This window comes from Marmota monax, unplaced genomic scaffold (genome assembly GCF_021218885.2).
Source record: "Marmota monax isolate L192 unplaced genomic scaffold, Marmota_monax_Labrador192_F-V1.1 WCK01_AAM20220418_F8-fsc00131, whole genome shotgun sequence".
NCBI classification, from domain to species: Eukaryota; Metazoa; Chordata; class Mammalia; order Rodentia; family Sciuridae; genus Marmota; species Marmota monax.
The window spans coordinates 1083028-1108137 of record NW_026693141.1 but is presented as its reverse complement, the minus strand read 5'-3'; the positions used below and the strand labels follow the sequence as shown (position 1 = coordinate 1108137).

Below are 25110 nucleotides of genomic sequence, written 5' to 3'. Positions count from 1 at the left end.
TAATTAGTTTTTAAAGCTCAGAAGGGTATTTGGCACCGAGATGAATATAGAATCCAGTGCCCTTTGCATCCAATAAAGGTTACATTCCCTTCATTACTAAACAAAGCCCTTTTCTATTCTTTTTTTTTAACTAAAAAATAAAATGTATTATTTCCAGGTTTAATTTTGAATAGAGGGGGAACAAACTAGGTCAAGCCAGGGCTTTAATAGCAAAGAAAAACAGCAAATACCCTTCTATTCCCAAGGAAGCTGAAAGCAGGTTCTTTAGCAGGATTGTCTTTGCACCTGTCAGGTATATGTATGTATTTATCCTTTTGGGATCAGGGAGTATCCACTGATAAAAGGCAGCCCTGCTTGCTGGAGGTGTAATTAACAGAAGGAAGAAGGTATGGAGGAGTAAAGGAGGTAGGGAAGGGCTGTGTAGGAGGTGGGGAAGCCAGGTGTATTAGAAAAAGTCCCCCCAAACCAGTTATCCATTCAGGGTCCCTGAATTTCAAAGAATAGGTATCATTCCTCTAGAACCAGGTTTGAAAATTCTTAAATGGGATTGGTGGGACCAGGGCTAGATTTTTCAGGTTATAAGGGATCAAACATTACATAAAAACCTAAAAACTAGTCTTGAACTATAGCAGGTAGAGAGATGAATGATAAAGAATTAAGTCTAAGGACAGATTGTACAATCGATTTCAACGATCTAAATAGTAAGAGCTAACAGAGCCTGGCACCCACCATACAGTGATGTTATGAGTTTCCAAGAACTGTTACTCCCATTCAACAAATGAGGAGACTGAGGCGCAGAAAAATTAGCAACTTACCCAAGTTTACAGAGCTATCAAGTGACAGAGCTAGAATGTAAATCCAGGTCGCCTGGCTCCCTGAGCCACCACACTGGAGTCAGCCACCTAAAAATGGATCCGGAATTTACATTTTTGAACTTTTGAGTCATTTCTTTATTTTCATTCACCATCATAATCTTGACTGATAGTCATCATTTTCTGATAAGGTCAAAAGCTTTATCACATTGGCACTTTGACTAGATTTGTTTGATATTTTGACATTCACTGTTATATTTGATATATGTATTCCTTCCAATAACAAACTTAAAACAGCACATATCCAGCTATGTCTAGGGAGAATAATGTATTGAAACCAAGTCTATAGGTGCATTAAAAATGCTTCTTTTATTTTCCTCTGAGTCATAAGTTTCCCTAGTCAAAGCAAAGAAAATAGAAATAACCATTGTTGAAAAGGGAAGGAGAACACAAAGGGGATGAAATATAAAATTATAAAACTAAAGTGTGTAGTTTTGGGATAGAGGGTGATGCAGTCCTGAATATGGAAGAGAGCCCATTTGTAGCTATTTAGTTATTTAGAAGGTATCTTTTACAACTTGGGGAATCAAATGAGTGGATGCTCATTTAGACTCATTTTTGTTGTTTTATAAATTATTAGTTAAGATGATTAAATAATCACAAAATATTGTTTTCAATGATCAACTGGTTGATTATGATAATTTCTGAGTTTGTATTTGGCATGACTTCTGTATTATGTGAGTAATGAAAAAAAAAGAGTCTGAATAAAAGCAGAAAACACCTTTACCTGACTTCTGTGGAATACTAGGTCCTTTAAGATGTTGAATGAATAAAATGAATTTTAAAAACTGGAAAAATCAGCCACTCTTCAATTAAAAATCATAAAATGTGAGTAATAGGGATGCTTTAAACTATAAGATGGTGCTTTGAGTAGACTCCTGAAAGTTACACACATAGAAACATTTTCCCTTAGGAAGCTTCATGGGCGTGAATTCTGGTCCTCAGCATTGACTCTACCTAGTTTGTTTTGTTTTGTTTTCCTTTTTGGGTCATTATATCTGTTCTATTTCTTTATCCAGTTCAAATTAGACAATTATAAGAGAAGCAGAAATCTAGCACAGGTAGGAATACATTTTGATATAGAAATTGCATGGATAAAGTAGAGCATTAATAATTTTCTGAAAAGTTCCACTCGAAAATTTAAAAGGTCCCTAGCATAATGTAAGCAATGGCTATTAACACGTACTAGCTAACTACAACTATTCAAAATCTTTAGATAAATTTGAGGAAGCAAATAAAAGAGGAGATGCAAGAAAAAGACTTTAGCTACCTTGAAGAAAATGTTCAGTGGGTGCTGACATTGATTTCACTACCTCTGGGTGCTTAATATGACTTTAAAAATATATTTATAAAAGGAAAAATGAATCTAAAAACATGACTATATCAAATAAGTGCAAGAGTAGAAAATGTTCTGCTAAAATGTTCCCTTTTCCTACCTTCATTAAATCAGACAAACATCATAGATAGATGTAAGTCAGGATGAGAAGCAGACTTATATCCCAAAATAAAACAAAAAAGACAGGCCATTAATTAGAGACTGCAACAAACATATTGATTAATGTTCAAGATGACTGAATTAGGCACTTTGTTATTACATCAAAGTTCTTTTTTTTTTCTTAGTGATCCAGTTATTGTTGTCAAAAGATTGGTAGTAAATGAGGCAGAGGGAGGAGAAAACAAACTTAAAATCTCCCCTACAAGTTGCATAAGTGCTAGTCTCTCTAGGCAATTATTTGGCAAGTACAATCCTGTTAGTATTATTGTCAAGAAATTTGTAATGTTTTGAACAACCCACAATAAAAAATTTAAAAAAAAAGCCACTAATTTGATATTCTCTGCATTTTTAATTTAATTTCAGTTCATGGAATTATTTAATATTTTTCATTAGGTGTACATTTAATCCCATTTCTCTTTTTCTCATTTGCAGTCTTAGTAAAAGGAAAAAACTGTCATCCTTCCAATTTAGTCCACCTTAGCCCTTGAGGCTGATAGTGATCATCTTGCCATCACGATGGTGGACAGGATGTTCAGGATGGGGCCCTGGAAGGTGAGCAGGACAGGGCAGGCAATGAGACTTGCAAAATCATTGCTGCAAGCCCTGTGCCTTCTGCCAGCTTCCCCTACTCTGTCTCTACTGAAGGCTGAAAGTCCCTGCCAGATGATGAAGGGCCACTCACCTCCTCATATCTGTCTTTTCCTGTTGAAATTTTTAAGGTTTTCAATCTGCACTGCTTTACTACCCCTTGTCATCTCCCATTCCCATTCCTCCTTCCTGGAATGCCCTCTGATCATCCCACCATACCTCCTGTACCTGCACAGCTTGGCTTTAAGATTCAACTCAGGTATCAACTCCCCCAGCATCTTCTCCCAGCAGCCCTCTCCCTTCCTGCAAGCCACAGGGCTTCCCATTGTGCTAGGAGCTCCCAGTCTGGAGAGAGTCATACAAATGAGCAGACACTTTAGGGGGCGATATCTGTTGCCCCTTAAGGTAAAGCTATGTGTAAACATATGAAGAAGAGACTAGTAAAAGCTAAAACTCATTATATATTAGGAAGGAGTGGGGGATGTCATTGGGGCCAAGAGGAGGGGACCCAAGTAAGCTAAGTCTTTACCCACCCATCAAGCAGGAGATCAGAATAAAAATCTCTAAAATCAACACATCAACAAGAAGCAGTTTTAACAGATTACTTAGCTAGATGAACATGATCACTAGAAGAACTAAGAGAAAGAAACTATTTTTCAAAACCTCTGCATTTTTTCTTGGGGCACAGGACAGAGGCTGGGGAGGAGTGGGATGGGGGTCAGTGCTCATCATTTAACCATGGGTAATTATTACTTTTGGTTTAAAATTTTTACTTGCTTAAAAAAAACTCCATACATCCTCAAACCCTGTCACTATTTGCTTCTAGTTCACTAATTCTCCAAAATACACTGTCATTCTAACAATTTTATCCCTGAAAAAAAAAAAAAAACTTTGTCTTCATTTATCTTTATTTTTCACCAATTTTATACAAAACATTCACTCTTCTGTACTGAGAATACATTGCACTAAAGCTCCCATCTGTGTGTGTGTGTGTGTGTGTGTGTGTCTTTCTCCTAAGACCACACCCTGTTTCTCATCTCTTCTCTCTAGTCTAAGAGACTCACTTGAAGATCTGATGCTTGGGTGCCCTGGCTTAAGATCAATTGTTTAGTGTCTCTACTTTGAACAGATTTAGAAGAATACTTGGAGAAAGTGTTCAATGCTATATAAATTTCAGCTTTTAAACATCATCATTCTATGTAGTCGAAAAGCCAAAGTATATTATGTTCAAATTATAAGTGGTAGTCGATTATTTTAATCATACACTGATAATGTCTCTCAGCTCAAGACATGTTCTTGATGGGAAACTATTACTATTTGTGTGAGTGCTGTAGAAAACCTGCACCCCCTGGAAGTTCCAGCAGCTAAAGAAACAGCTTGTGCTTAATTGTTTATGTCTAGTGTTGCTCAACAACATCTATGAAGGAAACTTAGTGGCCAAGCTTGTTTGAGTGGCTTTTCTAAAAAAAGATGTGTTCTTGTTCTTAGCTAACAAAGCAAGTCAATGCAACTTTATTCCTAGTTTAGTTTCCACACCATAACTCTGGGCTGGTGCCACAGTCTCTAAGATGCTGCTTTGCAATCAGCTTTTTTGCTTATTGTTAGCAGCATCAATTTTCATGGAATTTTTCACTTTCTTTACCCACGGATATATCAGTGAACTCTTGTTCCAAAAACGGGATATTTTTAAAAATGTGGAGAAACTCGTGATACTGAGCCTTAGTTCCTGCCCCAGTCTGCCTCTAATTTGCTGTGTGTCCCCTCATTCCTCTGCACCTCCATCTCATCTGCCAACCACAATCAGTGAGTCTAGATTTATTGGTCATTTTTCAAAAATAGTGAGCCTGAATGTGTGTGTGTGTGTGAGTGTGTGTGTGTACATACACGCATGTGTATTTATTTTAACTGACGTATTAAGTCTTATTTATGTTGTGTTTTTATGTTTTGGATTTACAATCTGGAATAGATTGGAACTCCTTGTATAATGAGTACACCTAGTGCATTCTGCCCATTTTGTCAAACTTTGAATATAATTTCACTATTTTTAGTTATTAATTAGAGTTCTAGTTTTAGTATGTTTACATTCATGGCATATATTTGCAAACATTCATCATTTATTTGATGCCTCAGAAAAACAACCTTCAATTATAATGCTGTTTTATAAGAAACTTTGGTTAATTCTCTGATGTTTACTGGCCAATGAAGTTTTCAGCAAAACACTGCACAAAAGCAAAGACTGCTTGTAATAGGTTTTGAAACCATCAAGTTCCCAGATCAATTCAGGATTCAACACTGATATCAGAAGTGTAATGCAAACGACTAGAGTGAGTCATTGCTCTAGAATTTTGGTGTTGAATAACAGAATGAGTCACACAGTACTTGCTCAATATATGCTTGTTGAATGCACACAGGCCTGCCTTCTTGTACTCCTTGTTATACAAATAGTGGAGTTAAATAAGAAAAAGGATAGTGTTGGAATCTTTGAGTGTTGATACTTAACTATTTACCTAAAATCTGAGCTCTAGTTTTCCATTACCAATTGGAGATTTTTAAGTTAACTGTTTAACATAATATGTAGAATACATTAATAATACAGGCAAAGGAACAAAGTCATGCTGCTAGAAAAGCAGCTTAAATTAAAAATAAAATTATAGAGAAGTGTTAAAGAATTTCTTCTTATATAAATTATGCAGATCTGATTCAAGTAGGAAAGGTTTTTTTTTTTAACAATAATGAATCTCCCATAATAATGCATTTGAACTTATCACACAGTTACCTACATTGACCTGTGATCAAAATCTTAGCCTCTAATTGGAGACCAGCTCTTTGAACCCCAATCTTTTGCTACCAGCTAATCTCTGTCAGAATGATGCTTTTGTGTCTTTTCTTTTAGAAAAGGAGCCCAAGAGGTGGCAAAGCTGCCCCTAACAGAATGGTGCCTGCAATTTAGTTTCTAGACCTTTGCCCCGCCACAGCGTTGGTAGCTATAGCCCTTTTTTCTTTAAGAAAAGATTTGGTTATGCATATAATTTTTTCTGTGCTCCCTAATAAGAACGTAACATATAAAGTGCTCAAAAATACTTATATAAAGACAAAAAGGAAGAGGAGGAGGAGGAGGAGGAGAAGGAAGCGGAGGAGGAGGAGGCCGAGAGAAGAAAAAGACAGGGTTGGAGATGTAGCTCAGTAGGTAGAGCATCTGCTTAGCATGCACAGGTGCTTAGCATCCCCAGCACCACCCAAAAAGAAAAGAAAGAAAAGAAAAATAAGACAGTATGCATTTATGCATTCATAAATTAAGCATGTGAAAACATAACTGACTGTCATTCTAAATATTATCTCTCTGGACCTGAAATGAGAACAACAAAAAGAGTTTGCAAGAGTTCTGATGGCTTTAGTAATATTGTTCAAGTTTTTAATTTGGTGCATTGCCTTCTTATCACACATGTTATATTATACCTTATATAAAACCTTCATTTCTAGAAACTCAACACTGGTTAGAAACTTAGAGATAAGGGAGAAACTAATTTTGAAAAGCCCAACCATTGCCCTGTTTCTCACTTCTTAGTTTTCTCCTGAGCCTAGACTTTTTTGTTTTTTAAAAATTGAAAAATTTTTTAACCCTCAAAAAATGTGAAATAACCATCCAATGAATACATATATACTGTACACTGACTTGGACTTGCTGTTACTATTTGTCATGTACATTCTTCTTTCTCTCTAAATACACATACACTTCCTTCCTGCCAAGCCTTCCAAAAGTAGGCTACAAACACAGTGACCATTCTCCCTTGAACTTCAGCATGCATCTCCCAAGAACAAAGACCCCCTCTTCAATACCTACCTCCTTACAGTATGTATTAGTTTTATGTTTCTGCCCTAACAAATTACTCAAAAATTAGTGGCTTAAAACACAAATCTGTCCTTACAGTTCTGTAGGTCAGAATTCCAACCTAAGTCTCAATAAGATAAAATAGAGATTTCTGCAGGGCTGTCTTTCTTTTCTGGAGGTTCTGAGGAAAATCCATTTCCTTGCCACTCTACCTTCTAGAGACCAGCATCACACTTTGGTCTGTGGTCTCCCTCCATCTTTAAAGTGAGCAACACAGCCTCTCTCTCGGACCTTTCTTCCATGATCACATCTTACTCACTGACCAATCACTTGAAGTGCTCTGTTTTTGAGGACCATGTAATTAGATTTAATACACCCAGACAATCCAGGATAATCTCCCCATCTCAATGTGGTGTTTAACCTTAATCTCATCTGTAAAGTTCTTTTTTACTGAAGTAACATAATCACAGTCCCTGCAATTAGAACTTCTTTGCAGGGCCATGATTCTACTTACCATACCACACCTAATGAAATCAACTTTCATTCAAAACTTTATCCAGCATATATCTACAGTCATATTTTCCCAGTTGCCCCTCAAAAATGTCACCTACATTTCTTTTTAAATCCAGGATTCACTCAAGGTTCACATATTGTGTTTTAGCACCTCCGTTTTCTCTAATGTACAACAACAGTCTCATCAACTCCCTCTATTTATTTGTAACTTGGAATCTTTGGATGAGATGTCAAGCAGAGGTCTGAATTCATCTACCAGTTTCTTTGTGATTATATTCAGCATGACCGTTTCTGTCAGGATCACCAGATACATGATATATTATACCTGCAGCCCTCTTGTGAAGCCTGGCTATGTGCATGGAGGAAAGCCAAGCTGACCATTTGGGCAAGGTAGTACTGCCAGATCTCCTTTTGGTCAAGGTTTATTTCCTTTGTTATTAATTAATAAAAGAGGTTAATTAATATTCTCTGTGGGGTGGCACTCTGACACAATGTGATTTTCCTCTTCTGTAACAACTTTCCATAGTTTCAGCATCCATTGATAACCCTTGTCTGAAACATTAAGTCATTCTTTTATTTAAAAAGAGCTTTTCCTCTGACTCCCCTACCTCTACATTTCCCTCTCCTTTCTCTCTCGCTCTTTTCATTTGTATTTAATATTGAGGTATAATTTACTTACAATGTAATACAAAGATCTCAGTGATCAATTGGGTGAGTTTGGCAGGTTCATACACACATGTAACCTGCACCCCAGTCAGTATAGAGAACACACTCACTACCACCGGAAAGATTTCTTTTGCCTCTCCACCTGGAGGCAACCACTGCTCTGATATCTCTGCTATAGTTTTACCTATTCTAGAATTCCACAGTAACAGAATCATACAGTAATGCCCTTTTGTGTCTGACTTCCTTTATTCAGAATAATGGTTTGAGCTTCAACCCTATTATCATACTATATCATCCCTTTATCAGTACTTTCTGTTTATTCTTGAGCTGTTTCCACTGTTATGGATATGCTACAATTCATTTTTTCAGTTGTCCTGTTAATGGGCATTTGGGTTGTGTCCAGTTTCATTCCGTGATAAATAAAACTGCTGTTAATGATGCTGTGTTGTTCATTAATTACTATTAAATGGCTGTCTTTGTATGCTTTTATTCTTTTGACAATGGCATAGAAGTAGAATTGCTGTGCCATAGGTTAGGCATATGAAACTGCGAAACTGCTAAACTCCTTCACATCCTTAACATCATGTTGTTCTGTTTCTTATTTTCTCTTAAAGTTCATGTAAGACTGATTTTATTTCTTTCTTAAATGCTTGATAGAATTGATAGAATTCAACAGCAAAGCAATCTGGACTTGTATTTTTCTTTTTTAGGAGCTTTTTCTTATTTTGATTTCTTTAATATAGCAATTTACATTTTCTATTACTTTTTCTATTTGTTTTCAAATTTAAACTTTAAGGAATTTGTTCATTTAAGTTACAGAAGTAAAATTTATTTTAAAACTTATTTTATAATAATTATTATAAGATTTACTGTATTTGTTATAATAATGGGGCCCAGGTTGGGGTTGTGGCTCAGCAATAGAACACTCACCTCCTATGTTCAAGGCCCTGGGTTCGATCCTCAGCACCACATATAAATAAATAAATACATAAATAAATAAAGTAAAGGTATAAAAAAAATGGGGCCCAAAATGTGGTATAATTGCCAAGAAGATAATCTATCTTGATTACTCTTCCAGGTATAATTGCAATGAATGTGTATTCTACTGTAGTTCAGTGATATTAGAAATAAATACTTATTACTAGTTCAGTGCTATATTAAGATATATGTATACACACATATACATAGTGCATGTGTATATACTGCAGATATATATTTTGCATACATATATTTACATATATACACATTGATATGGTCTGTATTGAAGTCAAATAATGCCACCAGATGGCAAACTGGGATGGAATTTACTTCATTGTTTTCCTTCTCCCAGGAGGTTACTGTTTCATGCTGCCTGTTGCTTAACATCTGAACATTTAATTATTTTATCCAGTTTTATGGTTGGCCCATAGTAGGAGGGCTGATTCAATACCAGTTCCTCTATCATGACTGAAAATGGAAGTCATTATTACTTTTAGTTTGAGGAGATTCAGATTGTCCCAGATATAGCCAGGGATAATCCTTTTTTCTGTTGGGATGACCCCTTTAATCTTTCATCACTTCTAGTGCAACAAAATGATCTAAGCTCATCTTGTATTTTTACTTCTCAAGTCTGAAGCCAGCCATTTCTCCTAAGAATCCTGGTTTCCTTTATAGGGAATGTTATTTAGAAACTAAGATTTTAGCATTAAGTATGCTTATTACTAACATGTGCCTTGAATTCACCACAGGATCTAGGACAGAACTTAGTTAAATCCCTAAGTCTAATGTTCTGTGCCTGTCCCAGGGAACAAACTGATTTAAAGACACAGGGGACAAGTTGATTCCCTCACCCACCTCCCCACACCTTAATTACAGACATGGTGAATTTCTATGGCTATTTTCTAAGTGAGCAGATATCCAGAAGCCTTAATTTCCCTTCAACTAGAAAAAAAAATTGAATGAACATTGTTGTGAGTATTGAACAGGAGGCAGGGGAAGAAACGTTGCTGATATCTCTCCTTATGCAACTTGATTACAAAGAACACACTTCTTCCCAATGTGCTCTGCACACTGTGGGACTGTATGGCCTCATCTCATCAAATGCATTGCAGATTTTAAATGGTAGAAGAAAAGTTGATAAAACAAATGAAAAATCCTTGAACATGATCACTAAAGGAGGAGCAATTACTTATTAAATACAAAAAAGTAGCTATGCAGATGACAGCGTGTAATGACATACACATGCATGAAAACCACTGAAGGATCAACTTAGTGATGAGAAGGAGCGTTCCTAGGAGGAAAAATTAAATTTTAATCAAGATAGCTAGACAGTTTTATTACTTTCTATTTGTGAGGGTTTAGCAAAGATCATTTTAGAAAAACAATTTTTGAAAAACTGATTAAATAACTCATCAGAATAGTAGTACCCCCATTATTTTTGACATGGACAAATTAGGAAGGTTTTGAAAGGGCTGAAAATTGAGTAGTTGTGAAAAGTAGAAGAATTAAATGGAAGTGTCATTGTCACATCTCATAAGAATCAGTCAGCATTATTAGGAATCTAAGTAGGTGACCTCAACTTTTTTATTACCTTTATCAGTCTCAGCTTTACCAGATAATGCCTAAGTGATTCCTTTTTTTTCACAGTGCTGGGATTGAACCCAGGGACTCATGAATGCTAGGCAAACACTGACCCAGCCCTGCCTGAGTGATTTTTAATAGGTCACCTTAACATATTTCAGGTTCTCTATCTAAGTGACAGAACTACTGATCCCTTTGCTGAGAACTTTAATCAATTCCAAGTAGTATTAAATATATTGGTATTAAACATAGTGAAATATCATGGTAAGTCAAGGTCTAACATGAAAACAAAGTCACTCCAGGTATTTACCTCAGAGAGTATTTAACACAGGAAATTGGTTACATAGGTTAATGAGGTTCTGAGCCTCAAGCAGAGGATATTAAGATAACCCACATGTTAGCAAGAGCAAGGAGCCATTATCCCTGCCATGACCATCATGACCCCACTGCCCCCCAGCTGTAATACTAACCAGACAGGCAAGTTAGCAGAGCACAAAAGCAGCAGAAGGAAGCTGGGGCATGGTCGGAACCAGAGCCATGGAGGAGATGCTGCCATTGCTAGAGATATGAGCAAGGGGGATAATCCCTGGCTTCTCTTCTCTTTTTGCCCTTCAGTTTCCCACCAGGGATTCCCATTGTCAGGACTCAGCTGAGAGCTTGGAAGCCAACCAGCAAGAGTCAGATCCCTCTCCCCTCAGTACAGATCAGAGCAGGGGAAAGATGGGGAATGATGAATCTTAGAGCAAAGCAGCCTGGGATGTTTGTGTATCCATTCTCACCCTAGACTTATCTTAGAGGTTTGCATTTCTGCTTAATTAGTTCCTGTTCATCACATATAAAGGTATTCTCTCCAGCAAGATAGACTTAAATCCCATCAGTCATTCCATTCATTTCAAGTCTAGGACCTCGACAAGCGTCCATTTCAGGTCAGATCTGCATCCTCGTATTGGGTGACCTCTGAACTAATTGGAAAGTTTGTCACTGCCAGTGCTGCTCATGTAAAATAGTAGAGGAAATACCACTTCATATCCATACCCATGGCTGTTATTTTTTAAAAATCAAACAAAAAGTAGAAAATAGCAAATGTTGTCAAGGACATGGAGAAATTAGCTCTTATGCACTGTTGGCAGGAATATAAAAGGTGCAGTCACCGTAGAAAACAGTTTGGTTATTCCTCAAAAAAACAGTTACCACATGATCCAGCAATTCCACTCCTAGGTATATACTCAAAACAATTTTAAGCAGCATAGGTATTTTGTACACCAATGTTCATAGGAGCATTATTTAGAGAAGCCAAAAGGTATAAACAATCCAGCTGTCCATCAAAGGTGAATGGATAAATAAAATGTGGTAATGGACATATGATAGAGTATTCAGCCTTGGAAAAAGAAGGAAATCTGATGTATAACAGAGATAAACCTCAAAAGCAGTATGCTAAGTGAAATAAGTCAGATACAAAAGAACATGTATTGTAGGACTCCACTTATATGAGGTATCTAAAATAGGCAAATTCACAGACACAAAGTAAAATATAGTAACTAGGGACTGCAGCAGGGAGAGGAAGGAATGGAAAGTTACTTTTCAATGGACACCGTTTCTATCGGGGGTGATAGACCTGGAAAATGTTGGTTGCTCAATATTGAAGATCTGCTTGTTGACAATGAATTGTACCTTTAAAACATCTTAATATGTAATGATGTCATATGTATTTATACACTTTGATATAATGAAAAATTGATGGAGAAGTGAAAAACAGAAAGCATCAATCAATACAAACTATGTAAGGCTGCTGCAGTCCTTTCTATTACTGGTCACAGGCAGTGGGATATATTTACTTCAGCATCCCATGCTGCCCTTGTCCTTGGCCAACATTGCAGCTGGTCAGAGTTCTTTACCTGTTTGTGCTGAATGTAGCCTTTGTTCCCTGAAGACCTGACTTCCTAGTCAGCTTGCCTTTATTGGGCTACCATGTTTTTTTGCATAACTTCTACTATAGACAAGGAAGAGAGGACTCAGTGAGTCCAACACACTCTCTGCCTGGTTCAGTAATGTGAGAAGTGTCAAATAATCAGATGACAACTTCTCCCTCCAATTCAATGCAGTCATTGTATTTTCAATGGAAGTATCCCTTCCTGTACATCAATAAATTAGCTTAGCCCCAAGCTGCAGGGGAAAGAGTATGACACCATGTGTAGCAGTGCTGAACAGAGGATCATTTGTACTCCTAAGTTACATTTTCTTGTTCTTGGATCGGTGGAGGGAGGGCTTTTATACACTGGTCTCTGGATCACAGTATTCCAGAACTCCTGCCTTTTAAATATTTTTCCTGGTGCCATGGCTAAATTCTGCCTAAGCCACTTCAACCCCTGTGTCAGGCCACCTCTATCTGAACAATTGAGTGTACAATATGAGAGGAAAATTCCAGGAGTTGGGGCCCCCACCTCACTTGTTTTGCTACAAGTTTCTGGTCAGCAGCATTATTGAATGGGATACCATGATTGTGAATATGACTTTGAGTACATCTCTCAGCAATGGTGTTGGCAGAATTTTTTCAAGCAAGGAAGGCAATTCCAAACTGTCCCTTCAATATATGAGAAATCTGTCCATCCACTTGAACCATTCTTCATCCTTCCCAACTGTCCTGTGTATGAGACTCTTGTGCCATGTCAGGGCTGGGCTCAGCAGTAGGAAGCAGTGGTACAAGAATTGGGATGGGGACTTGGGGAGACAGGGTTGGATCTAAGTGTATTTTGTCTTGATCAGATATAACAACATATATGCAAATCAATCACTTTGAAGCCATTTATGATGTTTTTTTCATGGTTTCATTTAGTCTGCTGAAAATGCAGATTTTTTTTGGCCTTCCTTTCAGTGAATAACAGAATTATTTAAAGACTAAATGGAGATAATTTTGTGCATCTTTGGTAACATTCTCTTAAATGAATTCTTGTCAGATAGTCTTCTTTAAAGATTATAATTGTGTGGTAAAATTAAGTTAAACAGGTTTAGCACTCTTGGCAAAATTCTTTTAAATGGATTCTTGTCAGATCAGGCTCTTTAAAGATTAAAAAATATTGTGTGGTGAAAATTAAGCTTTAACAGGTTTAATGCCCTTCTTCAGTTTCATAAGCTTCTGTGTAAGCTCATTGGCCAGCTGATTGTGAAGGGGACTCTTCCTGTGCAGTTTACTACCTAAAACCTGCACATTCTGAGTTCTGCCTTCTCTTCTGGGCTATATCAGATGATCTCTGGATGGTGATGAGTGCCTATTTCTTCTGAGTTTGTTACTTCGCCTTCTCAGCATAGTGATTATTCTTTTGCCCACAACACTCAAAATTATGTAATGTCCTCATTAAGTAACCTATTTTCATAATAAGCAGAAGATGAAGACTATGTAACAATTCAGATCTAGAAAGAGGAAATAGTTCTGCTACAGATGCTGGGTGATCACTGTGGCACTGAGACAGTCTGCTGGGGACAGTGCATCTTTAGTAAGCCCAGAGCCACAAGGACAGAGCAGCCCCAGGCCAGCCACTCATTGCCTCCCAGTTTGGCTCTGATACCTTTATACCCACATCTTACTGTTTGCCATTCCAGTATCCTTGACATGCCCATTTGTTTTCTCATTTTTGATGAGGATTTTCAGTATTTCTTTCTCTTTTTTTTCTTTTTCTTTTTTTAGTTGTAGTTGGACACAATATCTTTATTTTATTCATTTATTTTTTTAATTATAAAAAGATTTTAATGAAAAGTAAAGAATATCTTATATGATTTTTAATTTATTTTAAAGTGATGCATAAAACTATTAAATCCATACATATTAATATAGTACATTATGATGCTTCAATATATGTATACATTGTATAATGTTTAAGTCAGATAAAGCACATTTATCTCAAATATGTATCACTTCTTTACAGTGAAAACTTTCAAAATCTTTTTCTCTAGGTTTTTTTTTTTCTAATTGTATACAAAGTATGTTCATACCAATTCCTGTCTTCATACGTGTAACTTTGGATAATAACGATCATCAAACTCTACCATCTTTATTTCTTTTAAGAAGTCAGATAGTAGAATGCATTTATGTGCTTTGATATATCAAACATAGATGGGATATAATTTCTCATTTTTCTGAGTGTACATGTTGCAGAATCATGTTGGTCATATATATATATATATATATATATATATATATATATATATATGGTCATATATATATACATATAGTAATAATGTCTGTTTCATTCTACTATCTTTCCTATCCCACAACCCTTCCCTCCCCTCCCATCACTTCCCTCTACCTAATCTACGGTAACGCTGTTCTTCCCTAGTGCCCACCCACTGCCTTATAGTGAATTAGCATCCACATATTAGAGAAAATATTCAGCCTTTGGTTTTGTGGGATTGGCTTATTTCTTTTAGCATGATATTCTCCAACTCCAACCATTTACTGGCAAATGCCATAATTTCACTCTTCTTTAAATCTAAGTAATATTTCATTGAAAAAAATATATATATCACATTTTCTTTATCTATTCATCTATTGAGGGACACCTAGGTTGGTTCCATAGTCTAACTTAATACACCTTAATATGAATTGAGGTGCTATAAACATTGTGGCTGTGTCACTATATTATGCTGATTTTTAAGTCCTTTGGGTATAAACCAAAGTGTGGGATAGCTGGGGCAAATGGTGGTTCCCTTCCCAGTTTTCTGCAGAATCTCCATAATGCTTTCCATATGGTTGCACCAATTTGCAGTCCCACCAGCAATGTATGAGTGTACCTTTTTCACCACATCCTCGCCAACATTTATTGTTGACTGTATTCTTGATGATTGCCATTCTCACAAGAGTGAGATGAAATCTTAGTGTAGTTTTGATTTGCATTTCTCTAATTGCTAGAGATGTTGAATGCTTTTTCATATATTTGTTGATCAATTTTATTTTTTCTTTTGTGAAGTATCTGTTCAGTTTGTTAGGCCATTTATTGATTGGGTTATTTGGGTTTTTGGTGTTAAGTTTTTTGAATTTCTTTTTGTAACACTCATTTTATTTTATTTTATTTTTTATTTCTTACATACATGACAATAGTGGAGTGCATTACATTCATAATTATCCATTCACAGCACAATTTTTCATAACTCTGTATATAAAGTATGTTCACGCCAAATTATGCCATTATACATGAGCTCTCTTTTTTTTGCATACAATTCTTAATACACCTTTATACCACAATTTATCGTATCTTTATATGTCCTAGAGATTAATGCTTTATTGGAGGTACACATGGTAAAGAATTTCTCCCAATTTGTAGGCTCTCTCCTCACATTATCAATTGTTTTCTTTGCTGAGAAGAAGCTTTTTAATTTGAATCCATCCCTTTTATTGATTCTTGATTTTAGATCTTGTACTTTAGGAGTCTTGTTGAAGAGTTCAGTTCTTAAGCTGACATAATGGAGAGAGTTGTGCCTACTTTTTCTTCTATTAGGTTCATCTGTTCTAGTGTCTAAGTCTTTGATCCACTTTGAGTTGATTTTTTGTGCAGGGTGAAGGATAGAGGTTTAATTTCATTTTGCTACATATGGATTTCCAGTTTTGCCAACACCATTTGTTGAATAAGCTCTCTTTTCTTCAGTGAATGTTTTTGGCACCCTTGTCTAGTATTTTTTTTGGGGGGGGGGGGGTTGTCTCTGTGTCCTCTATTCTGTACCATTGGTCTACAAGTCTATTTTGGTATTTTGGTATTGCCATTTTTGTTACTACAGCTCTGTAGTATAAAGTCTGGTATTGTGATGTCTCCTTTTTCACTTTTCTTACTAAGGATTGCTTTAGCTGTTCTGGGTCTCTTTTAATCTTCCAAATAAATTTCTATTTCTATGAAGAATGTCATTGGGATTTTAATAGGAATTGCATTAAATCTGTATAACACTTTTGGTAGTATGGACATTTTGATAATATTAATTCTGCCTCTCCAGGAGCATGGGAGCTCTTTCCATCTTCTGAGGTTTTCTTCAACTTCTTTCTTTAGTGTTCTATAGTTTTCATTGTAGAGGTCTTTCACCTCTCTTGTTAGGTTGATTCCCAGGGTTGGTTTTTTTTTAATTATTTTTTTTTAGGCTACCGTGAATGGAGTAGTTTTCCTAATTTCTCTTTCAGTGGATTCATCACTGATATATAGGAATGCATTTGATTTGTGGGTATTGATTTTATATCCTACTACTTTGCTGAATTCATTTATTAGTTCTAGAAGTTTTCTGTTGGAATTTTTTGGATCTTCTAGATATAGAATCATGTCATCAGCAAATAGTGATAGTTTGAGTTCTTCTTTACCTATTTGTATCCCTTTAATTTCTTTCTTTTGTCTAGTTGCTCTGGTTAGAGTTTCAAGGATAATGTTGAATAAAAGTAGTGAAAGAGGACATCCTTGTCTCATTCCAGTTTTTAGCAGGAATGCTTTCAAATTTTCTCCATTTAGAATGATGCTGGTGTTGGGTTTAACATATATAGCTTTTACAATGTTGAGGTATGTTCCTGCTATCCCTAGTTTTTCTAGTGTTTTGAACATGAAGGTGTGCTGTATCTTATCAAATACTTTTTCTGCATCTATTGAGATGATCTTATGGTTCTTATTTTTAAGTCTATTAATATGATGAGTTACATTTATTTATTTCTGTATGTTGAACCAACCCTGAACCCCTGGGATAAATCCCACTTGATTGTGTTGTACTATCTTTTAAATATGTTTTTGTATGAGATTTGCCAGAATTTTATTGAGAATTTTTACATCTGTGTTCATCAGGGATATTGGTCTGAAGTTTTCTTTCTTTGATGTGTCTTTATCTGGTTTTGGTATCAGGGTGATGTTAGCCTCATAGAATGAGCTTGGAAGGGTTCCCTCCTTTTCTATTTCATGGAACACTTTGAGGAGTATTGGTACTCATTCTTCTTTGAAAAACTTGTAGAACTAGGCTGAGAATCCATCTGGTCCTGGGCTTTTCTTGGTTGGTAGGCTTTTGATGGCATTTTCTATTTCATTACTTGAAATGATCTTTTTAAATCATGTATGACCTCCTCATTCAGTTTGGTAGGTCATGTGTCTCTAGAACTTTGTCAGTGTCTTTAATATTTTCTATGTTTTAGAGTAAAAATTTTCAAAATAGTTTCTACTTATCTTCTCTATTTCAGATGTGTCTGTTGTGAGATTTCCTTCTTCATCTTGTATTTTAGTAATTTGAGTTTTCTCTCTTTTTTTCTTCATTAGCATGGCCAGGGGTTTTTCTATTTTATTTATTTTTTCAAAGAACCAAACTTTTTGTTTGTCAACTTTTTCAGTTGTTTCTTTTGTTTAGATTTCATCCCTGATTTTAATTATACCCTGTCTTCTACTGCTTTTGGTGTTGATTTTTTCTTCTTTTTCTAGGGCTTTGAGATACAGTGTTAGGTCATTTATTTGGTGACTTTTTATTCTTTTGATGAATGCACTCAATGCAGTAAACTTTCCTCTTAGTACTGTCTTCATAGTGTCCCAGAGATTTTGATATGTTGTATCAGTGTTGTCATTTACCTCTAAGAATGTTTTTTCATCTCTGTTTTTTTGTATTTACTAAGAGTTGCTTTGTGGAATAAGATATGGTCTATTTTAGAGAAGGAGCCATGTACTGCTGAGAAGAAAGTATATTTGCTCGTTGATGGATGAAATATTCTACATATGTCTATTAAGTCTAAATTATTGATTGTAGTCTTTAGTTCTTTAGTTTTTGTTTGGAAGATCTGTCCAGTAGTGAGAAAGGTGTGTTAAAGTCACCCAGTATTATTGTATTGTGGTCTATTTGACTCTTAAAATTGAGAAGAGTTTGTTTGATGTACATAGATGCTCCATTGTTTGGGGCATAAATAGTCATAATTGTTATGTTTAGATATACTTACCTTAAGAAATATGAAATGCTTTTCTTTGTCTCTCCTGATTACCTGTGGTTTGAAGTCCACTTTATCTGAAATGAGAATAGAAACACCTGCTTGTTTATGCAATCCATATGAGTGATAAATTTTTTCCCATCCTTTCACCTTCACCCTCTGGATGCTTTGCCCATCTCTTGAAGACAGCATATTGTTGGGTCTTGCTTTTTAATTCAAACTGTCAGTCTGTGTCTTTTGATTGATGAGTTTAGGCCATTAACATTCAAGGTTATTATTGAGATATGATTTGTATTCCCTGTCATTTTGATTTATTTTTGGTTTTTGATTTGTCTTAGTTTCTCATTTGGTTGAATGTCCCTTTAATGTAGAGCCTCCCTTTGCTGGTTCTCACTTTTTTTTTCACTTCATCCTCATGGAATATTTTGTTGAGAATGCTCTGTTCTTCTAATTGTGAATTCTTTTAATTTTTGTTTATCGTGGAATGTTTTAATTCATCTTCAAATCTGAAACTTAATTTTGCTGGATATAAAATTCTTGGTTGTCATTGATTTTCTTTCAGAGCTTGAAATATATTATTCTAGGACCTCCTAGCTTTGAGGGTCTGGGTTGAGAAATCAGTCGAGATCCAAATTGGTTTCCCCCTATGTATAACTTGATTTTTTTCTCTCACAGACTTTAAGAATTTATCTTTATTCTGTGTGTTAGTCATTCTCATTATAGTATGTCTTGGTGTGGGTCTACTGTAATTTTGTACATTTGGGGTCCTGTAAGCCTCTTGTATTTGATTTTCCCTTCCATTCTTTAGGTTTGGGAAATTTTCTGCTATTTTTTCATTGAAAAGATTGTGCATTCCTTTGATTTGTATCTCTGCTTCTTCATCTATTCCAATAATTCTTAAATTTGGTCTTTTCATGTTATCCCATAATTCTTGGATGTTCTGTTCATATATTCTTACCATCTTCTACGCATGTTCCACTCTCCTTTCAGGATTATGTATTTTGTCTTCATTGTCTGAGGTTCTGTCTTCCAAGTTGTCTAGTGTGTTGGTGATGCTTTCTATTGAATTTATAATTTAGTGTACTGATTCCTTCATTTCAAGGATTTCTGCTTGTTTTTTTTTTCCATGATTTCTAATTCTTTATTGAAGTGGTCTTTCACTTCCTGTATTTTTTCTTTGATTTAACTCCTTATACTATCCTTTACCTCACGTATCAATTTCACTATTTACATTCTGAACTCCTTCTTAGACATTCTACTGTGTTGTCAGTGGCTTCTGTTGTTGAAACATCTTGGTTTGTTTGGGGCACTTTATTCCCTTGTTTTTTCATGTTGTTAGTGTGTTTTCCCATCTAAAAGTATGGATCTAAGGCAGGATAAATTCTACCCTGTAGACATATTATGTCCCTGAAGGTTTCAAGCGCTTCGCCTTTACTGGTGAGACCAATATCAACAGCACCCAGTGTACACAATATAGAGCATTAAACCTAATAGCTCCCACTAAGGCATCTACTGCTTTCTCACATTAAACCAAAATGATGAGTTCTGAAATGAGAATGCTGCTGAGAAGAAAGTATATTTGCTATCTACAGTACAAAGAGAATATTTGTAAAAATGATTTACAATTTCAAATGGTAGATGAGAGAACAGAGAGAGTATAATATGCAATATTCACAAGGGAGGAAGAGAGAAGTTAGAAGTAAAAATTCACAGGAAGAGTGGAAGAGGAGCTGAAATAAATTGGTTGTTGGTTGGAGAAAAGTTGGAAACAAAATAGACAAGAGAGAGAAAGAATACGAACAAAGAGAACAATTAAAGACATAAGAATACAACAAAAATGCAAAACACCATTCATATATCATGGTCCTCCACACACTGATGCATAAAAACATCCTGTTCCAAATATGGTAGAGAGATTAGTGAATCAAAAAAATAAAATAAATCTTGCTGGAAAGTCGAACTGTCTCTGTCAGTGTTCAACAGTTTCTTAGCCCTGTCTCTAATGTCTCTTGGGATCACCAAACCCAGATTAGCCCTTTCAAACCCAGTCCTATCCCACCTATCTGGGCTTCATATACCTCAGGGTTGGCTACACTCCAGTCCCAAGATCTCAATGCTGCTCCTACTTGCAGAGAGATCACCAGGGATACATTCATGCAAAGGAGCAACCATGAGATGCGGCAGCAAGACAAGGGCCACCAGCACTCTCAGCAGGAAGACCCTACCCAGGCTCCTCCAAACCTGTAGGCACCCCCACACTGGACCTGTGGTCTTAGCTGAAATCCCCAGAAAGAGGCTCTTGTGGTGGTAAACCTGCTGGCACCCAGGCCTCAAGCTTTGGCTGGTGTCCCAAACTACATGCAGCCACGTGCAACCAAACCTGGAGTCTCCTCCGAAACAGTCCTCTAGGCTGGGGTGGCAGTGGTGGTTGTTGACAGCAGGCAGCAGGTCAGCAGCAGTGTTGGCTTCAGTTGCATCCAGGGCAGTGGTTTCTTCTGTGGCAGCAGCACCCAGAAAGAAGACCTCCAGGCGACCTCAGGCTGACAGCAGTGGAATTAGAGGCAGCAGCAATGGCAGTAGCGGTGCAGGCCTCATTTATTATTATGTGGAGCTAAGGATCAAACCCAGCGCCTCGCACATGCTAGGCAAGTGGTCTACCGCAGAGCCACAACCCCAGCCCTCGGTATTTCCTTTAATTAAAAAATAAACATATTTCTTGAAGAAATGAGGAAAGTAAATAAGAGCAAAAAGCATGATTTAGTCACATAGTTAATACTTTCAGTATCTAGATATCCAATCCTTTTTCCAGTTTATATATATAATTATTTTGTATTATTATACAGTGTATACATTTTAATAATAATTTATTTACTCAACTACATATCATGGCTAGAAATAAGTAATACCAAACATTTTCCTATGATATCATAGAAATTACATATTCTGTACTATGTAATTTCTAATCACTCCATAAGTTTTCATAGCATAGATATACTGTAATTTAATAAATCAGAGGGTTTAGGGAAAAATCTGTAGTCAGGCAGCTAAAGCCAGCCCTCTAAGGTTATTGTTACACATAAAAACCTTCCACCAAGCTCTCTCATACACACAAATCCTCGAAGGAATGGGTTTTTGTGTGAGATGGTTACAGCTGTCAATCAGTTATCCTCCACGCCGTGGCTTCTGTGCTCGTTCCAGGTTCTTAGGGGGCGATTATGGATTCCTGTCAAATGAGATGTCTACTATGTATTCAACATGAGGCAGTTTGTATTTTTCTCAGTCTATTGCTCTCCCATCTAAAGAGGTTAAGCAAATCTGGGTGAGCCAAAGGGAAATGGGACAGGCATCCAGCGCTGGAAGCACAGCAGACATGCCTGGGGCCCACAGAGCCCTCTCACAGATTAGCCTTCTACATAAATTTAACATTTGTCTTGATTGTCACATTCCACCCAGGGTTACACCTACATGCATAAAAATGGCTTCAAGCCTGGCTTTCAAAGCTAGTTGCCTCCCCTGTTGCTTTTTAACCACCCAGCTTGCAGGCATTCTTTGTGTTATATCTATCAAAGATGATTAAGGGCTGGAAGAGTTGATATATAAGAACAGATTAAGAAAACTAAATATTTACAATTTGGGTGACAGCCAAGGGGAAGATATTAGAAATGTCTTCTGGACTCAGTCACAGAAGGGACATGGTTTTGCTTTCCCAATAAATGGATTTTTAGGGATATATAAATACAGAGTCAGTTTTCTGAGGATGACATCATTTATGCTAATCAGATGATTGTGTCAGTTAGAAATTACATTTAGCAGCTAGTAACAGAAACTTGAAATATCAGTGACTTAAACAAAGAAGGTTTCTATTGCTCTGCAATGACATGAAGCCCAGAAGCATATTGTCTGGGAAGTTTGCAGCTCCATGATGTCATCAGTGCCTGCACCCTCTTATCTTTCTGCTCCATTACTCCATTACTTCCACACTCAAGGTCACCTGATGTTTGAGAAGAGCTCAGTTGCTATGGCTGCATTCCAGAAAGTGGGAAGGCAAAAGAGGTCCCTGCCAACTAAGATTAACAGAGAAAGAGCTTTCTAGAAGCCGATCTGATTTCAGTTTACATGTCACAGGTCATCACATCCACAAGAGGGACAGGGAAATTTAGTGGACTTTTTGTTTGGGTTCATTTTCTGTTTAATTGGGGTTTATTGCTAACAATACCAGGCTCCTCTTACCAGAAAGACATGGGATATTGAGTATTGGGTAGGGTAGTGATTTCTGTCACAATAATTTACCTCTTAAAGATTCTGTGAGATACAAGGACACATGCTATAGTGTCATGAGGTTCCATTTGTTAAATGAGAACTAATTTATTTCCTGCTGCTCACTCTTACCTGTTTAATTTATTCATCATCACATGCCTTGGGCTGACTCTAAATAACTAGCCATCTCAGCAGACCTAAGAATAGTAATAGCTTCAACTGACAAGCTTTACCAAGTTCCAAGCACTGTGATACACTCTTAAAAGCATCACCTAAATGATTTTTGTTGAAGTATTTCAAGAGGGAGAGGATATGAGGACAGGGGAAACTAAATTCCATGTTGAGTTTCTAACAGTTTAACTGGAATATGGGTACTTGGAGTTTGTAATACTCTTCTCTCTGATATTGAAATTTTCCCAATAAAAAGAGTCAAAAATTGCTGGGCACAGTGTTGGCACACACCTGGAATCCCAACTACTCAAGAAACTGAGGCCGAAAGATTGCAAGTTTGAGGTCAGCCTCAGCAACTTAGCAAGACCCTATCTCAAAAGATAAAAAGGACTGGGGACAAAGCTCAATGGTAGAGCATCCCTGGATTCAGTCTCCAGTGCCATTAAAAAAAAGAAGAAGAAAGTTTAAAAAATCACCTTATCTGATTGTTGCATTACTTCATGCTCAGGGACATTAAGCAGCATCCTACAGTGAGCTAGTAGCAGACTCAGGATTCAAACTGCAATTTAAGGAAGACTGCAATTTAACCCTTGCTACTCAGACTAAATAGCCTGGGAATCATCTGGAACCTAGTTAGAAATGCAGCATTTGGGGTCCCACAACAAGACCTTTTATAAGATCCCAGATAAGATTTGTTGGCATACTCAAATTTCATGTGCTCAGTCCATTGTACTTTATTGTCCCTAAAACCAGGACTTACTCAAATCAGTCAATCATCTATGACTTTTCCGTTTAACAAGGCAATCCTCTGTTGAAATAAGGTTAATCATGAGTCACTGCTTGGTAGCATAAGCATTTTTAATAGACATCTAATCATAGTAGTAGTTTCAGCGTTGAGTGCTATAGTGCTGGGCTCTAAGGATCTATTTGTCAGTTAAACACCTTCTGACTGTAGTTCGCCTGTTGTTACTCATTGCTTGCTTGAAACTTAATTCACCTTGTTCTACTTAAATAAAGCCCTTGCATCTTCTCACTTAAGGTGTTCTGTGTTTTAAAAGCCGTGGGACTCAGAGAAAACTCCCGGTGCCTCTTCCTACCTCCCCAAGCATCAACTCTCTTACCTGCCCTGTGTAATTTTCTGGAAAAAACATAGTTTTTCTTTCCACTATCCTCAGTCATCTTTTCTTATTTTAGCCCTCTCTCTATTGGAAAGAAAGAGAGCTGTTGAAACCAGGCAACGTGAGCCCAGCATTGCCGCTCATGTGTCACATAGGCAAAGCAGTTCACTTTCTCAGTCCCCATTTCTTCATCTCTGCGGTGGTTTTGACATGTGGTCTCCAGGGTCCCTTCCAGATCTATTCTCTGTAACCCTATGTAACTTGATTTTTCCACCCCTGAAAACATTTTGAAGATATTGGGCTCTGTGTGAAACCTACCTGATTATATCGTTTCAGTTAGTAAAGGAACTTGGCATTGGTTTTTATTGGTTTCTCTTTCCAAGTGATGCTTACAGTTTATTTGCATCAGATATTTTAGAATAAGTAAATGAATAAGACTAGTCATCCTTATCAGATATAACCTGCTCCCTCAAAGAGACCGGGTCCTCTTTGCTTTTGAACATTTTAAAGTGTTTTCTAGCCACCGGATTAACATGGTCTTTTGTTTTGTTTACGATGAAACACTAACCATATTTGGCACCCTAAGCTGTTCATTAGGGGAACTCAGAGAAAACTCCAGGTGCCTCTTCCACAGTTGGAGAAGCAGTAAGAAAAGACCCCACAAGAGAGTAGCACAAGAACCATCCTTGGGGGCTGTCACTGTCACAGGGCCCATACTGGTTTCTCCTAAAGTTGCAACCAGTGGGGTTACCTCTTTCTTCTTCCAAGAACTCTTTTTCCCACCAATAATTATAAGCCAGCACATGACCATTCTGTCACGAAGTTAAGCCTAGGACACAGCACAAAGTGAAACAGTGACTGCACCAGTGTGCCTTCAAAAGCGTCACACATCTCTGCCTTCGCTGTGCTGCGGGTGAAATGTGTTCCTCATTTGTTTTTCAGGGCCGCCTTTGGCAAGGAGTCCGAAGTTCTCATTGGGAACCTGGGTGATAAGTTAATCCCTCCACAAGACATTCTGCGTGACGTCAGTGACCTCAAAGCCTTGGCAAACATGCATGAAAGCCTGGAATGGTTGGCAGGCCGAACAAAGTCAGCTTTCTCCAATCTGTCTACATCCCAGAGTAAGT

At 36.9% G+C, this 25110-nt stretch overlaps 1 protein-coding gene across 1 annotated transcript in view; it reads left to right on the top strand.

Moving 5' to 3' along the window:
• The window catches only part of Exoc4 (exocyst complex component 4), a 782534-nt gene that overhangs the window by 634109 nt on the left and 123315 nt on the right, over positions 1-25110 (top strand). The window contains exon 14 of the mRNA XM_046455063.2: positions 24926-25104. Within this exon, the coding sequence (XP_046311019.1) occupies positions 24926-25104 (179 nt within the window). The remainder of the gene's footprint in view (positions 1-24925; positions 25105-25110) is intronic.